The sequence below is a fragment of the Kryptolebias marmoratus genome, linkage group LG14 (assembly GCF_001649575.2).
Source record: "Kryptolebias marmoratus isolate JLee-2015 linkage group LG14, ASM164957v2, whole genome shotgun sequence".
Classification (NCBI taxonomy): Eukaryota; Metazoa; Chordata; class Actinopteri; order Cyprinodontiformes; family Rivulidae; genus Kryptolebias; species Kryptolebias marmoratus.
The window spans coordinates 2,980,515-2,989,435 of record NC_051443.1 but is presented as its reverse complement, the minus strand read 5'-3'; the positions used below and the strand labels follow the sequence as shown (position 1 = coordinate 2,989,435).

The following is an 8,921-nucleotide window of genomic DNA, read 5'->3' as shown; positions in this document are numbered from 1 at the left end:
AGTTTGCAATGAAGGCTCTTAGAGTCCTGCTGATGTTGTACATCTCTAAGCATTCAATGATCCAAGTGTGTGGCATTGAGTCGTAGGCTTTCTTGTAATCAATCCAAGCCGTGCACAGGTTGGTGTGTCGGGTTTTGCAGTCTCGGGTGACTGTGTCGTCTATAAGGAGTTGGTGTTTGGCTCCTCTGCTATTTATGCCAGGATAAATATATATATATATATATATATATATATATATATATATAGACACACACACACACACCTTTATTCTGAAAGTGTGGCGGCCTTTATTTTACCATGGTGATGCGCCACGATCAGTTACATTTAGAGGAAACCCTGAAAGTCATCATGAAAATAAACACAATAATAGCAAAGTAAAATAAACAGATAAAAAAACCAAGCTAGAAACTAAGATATAAAATACAATCTAAAATAAACTTATCTAAAACAAGTCATACTAAAGATAAACTGAGGAAAACCAAACTAAGATATAATAAACTGATAATAAGCTAACATAAACTAAACTAGGATTTAAAAACCTCGGCTGAACAGATCAGAGATGATACAAGCTAACATAGACTAAACTTAAGGTACCAGAAGGCTAACTAAGAGTGAAAAAAATCAGACATTATTGGGGGGCATCAAAAACTCTGAGGACCACTTGACTTATGTTGTCGTACATGAACGATTCGTTCAAATGAACAAATCTGTTGAGTGAACAAACTGAACCAAATCACTTTATTCACTGATTCGTTCCTTACTTAGTTCAGTTGAGAAATAAATAAATAAGAAATAAAAAATAAATAAAAGAAAAAAACATAGCTCAATTGAGTTCAGCGGGAGTGGAACTTTCGCATTCTGTGACTCATTACGTAAATCTAAACGACACAGCAGCGTGCGGCGTGCAGGCGGGGAGGGTTTTTTTCAGTAAACGTACTGCTGATTTTTGCATGTGCAGAAACAATGTACTGCCGCCACCGAGAAGTGATTCGTTCAGTGTATGTACTGCTGATTCGCGCATGTGCAGAAACAACGAACTGCCGTCAATGAGTGATTTGTTTGCTTAGTACTGTGCTAGAGGTTTGAAGGATGTTGATGTTGGTCTCTGGCTGCATCTTTGAAATTTTGTTTGTGTCTTTTAAGCTCATGGGGGATGGGCACCTTTCATGGTGTATGGCACAAAAGAAATAAACTAAACTATTTAACTAACTAACTGATAAACTGTGTGAACTGAAGGATTTGGTGAATCATTTTAATGAACTGAGTCTAGTGATATAGTTCACTCAAAAGAGCTGCCGTTCCCATCACTACCCTTGAACAATTCCCTTTTCTTTCTTTTTGCTAGGAGGGCTAGCTAGCTCTGGTAAGCTCTGCTACTGTTTAGTTTTTTCTTTCTTTTTATTCCCAAGTTGTATGACACAACCATACTGTGTCAACACCATAAGTGACAATTTACAAAATTTTGTGAAATAATTGCTTAATTTTGGTATATTGTAAAGATTTCAAGGAACTGATGATATACAAAATGGCCTCTTTCTGAATAACATCATATAAATGGAGGTAGTATGGCATTCTGTCAACTTTGTAAGATGTCAACACCATCAGGGTTTTTAACTTGACTGTGTTAACTCTCTCAGTGACAGTGCTGACAAATCTCACTTAAGAGTGCAACTGACTTATTTTACATAAATTTCATTACTTCACATTCATCAAGTATTACTTTTTAAATAATTTTCTGTTTATTTTCAGCAACTTGTTGTATAGCTTTATGGTTTAAATTGAATATGATTTTATTACTCCTTCAATATTATTTAATATATGGTTTATATCTAGAGGAAAGTGTATGCCTATCCCATGACAAACAGTAAACTGATTACAGAATGGCATGTATTTCAGGCTAGAATGGCCAGAGAAAAGTTATCAATGGAGGAGCAGAAAAGAAGGAGAGAAAAAGTTAATAGCCAGACTGAGCTGAAGGAAGAGTTTATAAGAAAAGAAAGGAGAAGATGGAGAAAGAGTGGAGGAAGGAAAAATAAAAAATATCAATGATCTGGGAGAAAGAGATAAGAGGTGTAAAAGAAGATTTTGGAAGCAAAAACAGAAGGAGTCAAGAGAACACAGAAAAAGAGCACAGTAAGGCCAGCAAATTGTAGATACCCCACCAGAGTCCTGTAGGTTCTAATTTTGAGGAGCCAAGGCGCAGTAAGCAGTGAGCAGCAGGGTAGAGGGACAGATGTAAAAGTAGGAAAAGCCATTCAAGACAGATCAAAGCACTAGAAGACAAAATTCATAAATTGGCAAAAGAGAGAGACACACTATTTGTCATTTCAAGTGAAGTGTTTTCTTTTTACTTACAAGTTTGTGACCACAGTCAGTTCTGTGTCACCTCCATAGTGTTGTCAACTCTGTCAGATAGACTTTATGTTGCTTTTAGTTTTAAATGGTATTTGTTTTGTTTCTTGAGAAGCATTTGCCTGTAAAACTGGTGAATTTATAAATTTGGTGCATGTTTTTTTACTTCTAAATTCCACTGTTTATTATGGTCATTAAATCCAGAATTGATTATTTTGTATAATTTGAACAGGAGTAATTAAATACAGATTTAAAAAATTTTTTAAAGGTGGTATGATTAATTTAAAAACAACACATTTCTGTCTGATGTTGTTGACAAAGTTCTAGTTCAGGTCCAGTAAACACGTAATTTTCAAAAAAATGTTGCAACTGGGAGCCTGTACCTTAACATGTTTACATTTCTAAAACATTATTTGTTATATTTGAATACATAAGCATTAGTAATAATTACATTATTTTGGGGGAAAATTTGAACCCATTTTGTCCCTTATCTCAAGAATCACTGAAGTAATAGTTGAAGTCATTACATGATTGTCTTTAGCAATGACTTCTAATTTACGTTTAAATTTTCACTGATAAACATGATGCTAATCACATCAGCTTTCCTTTGCCATTTGAAATGTTAAATTAACATCTATTCTGATTGTTGTTCATCAGCCTAAGTAACAGGGTTTTTTTCTTGTTATTGTGTACCAATTATTAGACACAAAAAAAATTAATCAGTGTAAATTTCAAATAAGCCACAGTCATTTAAGATAACTGAAATGCATTGATTAATAATTAAATCGCAGCTCTTGGAAATGTAATTGAATTGTAAGGTGCCTACAGACCCTCCCATTTTACACCATCCATCCATCTTCTTCCGCTTATCCGGGGTCGGGTCGTTGGGATAGCAGCCTAAGCAGGGAGACCCAGACTTCCCTCTCCCCAACCACTTGGGCCAGCTCCTCTGGGGGAATCCCAAGGCGTTCCCAGGCCAGCCAAGAAACGTAGTCCCTCCAGCGTGTCCTGGGTCTTCCTCTGGGCCTCCTCCCGGTGGGACGTGCCCAGAACACCTCACCAGGGAGGCGTCCAGGAGGCATCCTCACCAGATGCCCGAGCCACCTCAACTGGCTCCTCTCGACATGGAGGAGCAGGGGCTCTACTCTGAGTCCCTTCCGGATGACCAAGCTTCTCACCCTATCTCTCAGGGAGACCCAGAGGACGCACTCTACCCTTTTCTGGCTTAAGACCATGGGCTCGGATTTGGAGGCACTGATCCTCATCCCGGCCGTTTCACACTCGGCTGTGAACCGCTCCAGCGAAAGCTGTAGATCACGGTCTGATGAAGCCAATAGGACCACATCATCTGAAAAAAGCATAGACGCAATCCTAAGGCCACCAAAACGGATCCCCTCAACACCTTGGCTGTGCCTAGAAATTCTGTGCATAAACGTTATGAACAGAATCGGTGACAAATGGCAACCTTGGCGGAGTCCAACTCTCACTGGAAACGAATCCGACTTACTGCTGGCAATGCGGACCAAGCTCTGACACCGGTCATAAAGGGACCTAACAGTAGTGACCTAGTGACCTAACAGCCTGTACCATTTTACATCATCCATTTGGAAAAACAAGTCAAATCATCTCCACAAATAAACGTAGTCTCACCCTGTGTTTGGTACAAAAGACGTATCCAATCCAACCTTCAGTCCCTGAGCGAGCTGCACGTAAATAAAAACAATGTCAGCATGTTTAACCCAGGATATGTTCATATGTATAAAAATTGTTTAAAGCAAAGACACACCTGGTCCTCCACAGTGACCTCAGTAGTCAGCGTGTTGTCTGTATTCCACTTCTGGCTGACGCTCAGGCCAAGCTCCTTCATCTTGTATTTGGTTTCTAGATTACCGGAAGCCTTCCCTGTATCGATGTTACTGGAGCCAGCTGTGTTAAACTCCTGCAGACGAGCAAAAACATACCTGACTGTTAGGGGGCTGAGTTTTATGCAAGTATGTAAGTTTGTGTGTGTATGTATGTGTGCATATATGTATGACCAAAAAGGGTTAAAAAACCAAAAACAACTAGAGTTCTACTCTGTAGAGGAAGACGTTTTGCTTTATCAATTTAAAAAAGAGAGTGTGGAGTTCAAGCTTTTAAAGCTGAGATGTTATGTAAACTAGATTCATATGCAGATTACACTCACTCTCCTCACAATAGAGGCTCGTTAGGGTCTTTGATTGCGTGGCTCACAAATGAGCCACTTTGTTCACATGACTGAAGGTGTTGATTAGAGTGAAAATAACTGGGTATCAGGTTTAATACTCTATTGTAGGTGTTTGAGAACTGAAATCTGAGACTACCTCTTCTGTTGAAAGTTGGTTTCTCTCATTTCATGTAAATGGCTTTCTTCACCCCCCTCTCAAACTATCTGTCTTCTCTGACCAAAATATGAACAATTTGGTCCTCAAAAGAGTGTCTCTTATCCTGAAGTGCAGGTGCTCAGCTGAATGGTTCTCCTGTGTTGAGTCATGCTGTTTGGTTTCTACAATGTAGAGATCTGGACATTCCTTGCTGCACTGACGTCATACACCACACCACTAGGTTTGTGTTTGGGTATTTTATCCCTAGGTTGAACCAGCCTCTGTCTGAGAGTCTTATTAGGTTTGAAATGTCCCAGTGTTGTGTTTTGAGAAAATCCTTCTACAATGTGATTTCCTGGATTTTTTTCCTCATTTTGTCTTTCATAGTTGAAGTGTACCTATTATAAATTACAGACATCTGTCATCTTTCTAAGTAGGAGAACTTGCACAATCAGTGACTGACTAAATACTTTTTTGCCCCACTGTAGATAGATAGACAGACAGATAGACAGACAGACAACAAGAAATGAAAAATGATGAAACTCAACACGTTTTATCAATGGAATTGTTCATAAAATAATGTAGCAACAAACATATCAAACTATACAGCTAAATCCAGACAACTAGACACCCCTAATAATTCATGCAAGACACAGGTGACACACGAGATGAAAAAGAAAAGGACCAAAAAAACAAGAACATGAAATTGTGATTAAAAATAAAAATAAAAAGTTTGACAGAATTACAAAATAATTAAACTTTGAACTTTTCCAGTTTTCTAAAGCTTATGTCGTATAGATTTTAAAACCAGACTGAAACATTTACCAAAACAAACTTTTTGCAGATATATTCACTGGATGAAATTTATATAAATTCTCAGAAAGTAAACCTTGGATGAACATCTACAACTGATTAACTTTTGCAGTCAATTCGATTCAAGAAAGCGGCCACAGCTAAGTGACCTTAGCAAAAATAAAGTTGCTGTAATTCAGTCAATTTAACAAATATTGAGCTACAATTTGTTAGTTAATAGCTGATAATGATTCCCAATACATGCTCCAAGTACTAACTGATCGAGCAAGATCTGTTAAAACTTTACCACTAACTACTGGGAGTCAACTCTGTCCATTTGTCAGCAAAATATATTGACAACCACTGGAAAGATTTTGATGAAACTTTCAGAAAGTAATCATTGAATGTACATCTACAACTGATTGTAATGCGAAGCCAACCCAATTCAAGATCGATGCCATAGCTACTCTAACTTTTCAAACACAAAAATGGCTAACTTACTCAAAAATACAGATTAGTTAAAGTTTATATGACAATGAGAGTCATCCTCAACACATAGTTCAAGCATCAATATATCTTGTAAAATAGTGAATTAAAAATTTTGTGGGGGTATGATATTCGTTCAAGGAATGCTAGGCCTTTAATAATTTAATACATGCAATAAACCAGTCTTAATTACCAGAAAGATGACTAATCAAAGACTGACCCCACACTGTCCAATTCGAAAAATTCTGACCTTTAAGCAAATTTTATTCACCACTAACTTAAAGAAACATTTTAATCATTGTTTCTCAGATTTTTCATCATTCTTTCTAACTGAAACCTCTACACACAAAAAACAAACAAACTGGAAAGTCACATTTCTAGAATGATTAAATCAAATGTTTTCTGTTTAATCCGTCTGTTTCATAACTGGTCTGAATTTATTTTCAGATCCAGCTTACCAACCTATGAATTTCAAGGCTTATTTGAGTTATGATTTGAAGATCTCAAATTTACAGTTTGCAAAAAACCTTTGCAAACATCAAGTTTCATAAATGCATCTTAAACCATAAATATTGTTTTTATTTTATGTTTCCTTCAAGCAACATAAAAATAGGGAAAGGAAAACCTGATTAGGATTTACTAAGACTGTCCCGCATTGTGTTCAGTGTGGAAATTATTTTTAATTATTCAGTGACAATATGAGAGGGGGAGTCTCAACTTTTTTCCCACATGAAGGCAGTCTCATCTAATACAGACTTGCTTCTAACAATTATTCCATTTTATTATAATGACTGCCATCTCCACTACAGATACAGATCCCAAAACACAATGATCTCTGGTATCAAATGTCATAAAATATTTTAGAACAAAACTGTCAGACTAACAGACCTTCAACATCCAAGATTAGTAAACTACATTTACAGCAGCTCTGTTCCTCACTGTCAATAAAGACATATTTGAGACACTTGTTGTGAAGGACTGAAATAAGCTGTCTAAGTTCTGCTGCAGTGGGAGTAATAAACCGCACCAAAGACTGCTTCAACTAAAATATTGCATGCCATTTTGTCATTAACCAAAAGTGCACCATAATCCCCATATACCACACCAAACTCGCTCATCCATGTCTTTACAGACTTTGCTTTGTGTCCTGGTGTGCAGTCATGTTGGAACAGGAAGGGGCCATCCCAAACTGTTCCCACAAAGTTGGGAGCATGGAATTGTTCAAAATGTCTTGGTATGCTGAAGCAGTCAGAGTTCCTTTCACTGGAACTAAGGGGCCAAGCCCAGCTCCTGAAAAACAACCCCACACTGTAATCCCCCTTCCACCAAACCTTAGACTTGGCACAATGCAGTCAGACAAGTACTGCTCTCCTGACAACCGCCAAACCCAGACCCATCTATCAGATTGCCAGATGGAGAAGCACAATTCGTCACTGCAGAGAATGTGCCTCCACTGCTCTAGAGTCCAGTGGCGGCGTGCTTTACACCACTGCATCTGACGCTTTGCATTGCACTTGGTGATGTATGGCTTGGATGCAGCTGCTCGGCCATGGAAACACATTCCATGAAGCTCTCTGAGCACTGTTTTTGAGCTAATCTGAAGGCCACATGAAGTTTGGAGGTCTGTAGTGATTGACTCTGCAGAAAGTTGGCAACCTCTTTGCACTATAAGCTTCAGCATCTGCTGTGACCCCGCTCCGTCAGTTTACATGGCCTACCACTTTGTGGCTGAGTTGCTGTCGTTCCCAGACGCTTCCATTTTCTTATAATACAAAAGATATTAAAAGATCTTAAAAGATGTTCTATAGATTGTTTTATTTATTTCCAAAACATTTTAACTTCCATGCATTCCCAGATTTAAAGAAATAGTGTTCCCTTTTCTTGTGAACATTTTGTGCATATGTCTGACATATTGACTGGTGTAACATAGACTTGCATTAACCATTTGTATTGCAGTAGCTTTAACTGGGAATTAATTTTTTGTTTGTGAGCCTTTGTACAGACGGATCACCACTACTGCAACTGGTTCACCCCTACACTGTAAATGCAAACATGGTATTTAATTAAAAATAGTAAATTGACTTAAATCAGTTTTTAAATTGCTATTAACACTCGCTTTTAGTAAGTTACTTGTAATTTGTGGTTGAAAAATCTCTTTAGCTCAGCCTACTAAGCTGAATTCATTTAGAAAAAGTAAGTTTTTGATGGAATGTAGCTAAGGATTACTCAAGTACAAAGTACTTTAAGTACTTGAGTTTTTTTTTTTTTACTTTTGGTATATTCACTTTCACATTCAACTTTTACCCAACTACATTTTAGAAGAAAATGTTTAACTTTTTACATTGCAGCACATATAATAATAAATACGTAATAATAATAATAATTGTTACATAGTGAAAGCTTCTGAAATCATAATGGAGGCTCCAATGTTTTTGTTGAACATTTTGTTTTCAGTTTTTATTGAACAAACAATGGCGAACAGCTGTTAATGGCAACAGCTGATTGTATCCTAGCAACACAAGAAAACAGAAGATAGCGACAAAAGAGAAACTGGGGCCGGTTCTCAATACCCAAGTACGTAAGTACGTTCTTGTAGTCTTGGCAAGTACGTTCTTGGTATGTACAGCTGAAAGAGCGTACTACGGAGTACAGGAGTACGAGGATGGCAATCGGAACAGAACCGTACTCCGTTACTTCACCGCATCAAGCAAATCTTTATGCTACCAAATAAAAACCTCAAATTAAAAAGATTTAAAAAAAAAACTAAGCCACTCTGCCCGTAATATTTTCATCATTTCATATATATATATAAAAAATTCCCTTCTCACCCTCCGCGGGTGGTCTTTGTTTCATCCTCTGAGCTCGGGTCCTCTACCAGAGGCCTGGGAGCTTGAGGGTTCTGCGCAGTATCTTGGCTGTGCCTAGAACTGCACATTTCTGGACTGAGAT

General features: G+C 37.7%; 1 protein-coding gene across 3 annotated transcripts in view; it reads right to left on the bottom strand.

Annotated features, from left to right (window-relative positions):
• Positions 1–8,921, bottom strand: part of zgc:56235 (uncharacterized protein LOC393186 homolog) — a 61,207-nt gene that overhangs the window by 8,869 nt on the left and 43,417 nt on the right. For all 3 annotated transcript variants that reach the window (XM_037979292.1, XM_017435060.3, XM_017435061.3), the window contains 2 exons: positions 4,139–4,291; positions 4,003–4,055 (listed from right to left, as the gene is read on the bottom strand). In XM_037979292.1, the coding sequence (XP_037835220.1) occupies positions 4,003–4,055; positions 4,139–4,291 (206 nt within the window). The remainder of the gene's footprint in view (positions 1–4,002; positions 4,056–4,138; positions 4,292–8,921) is intronic.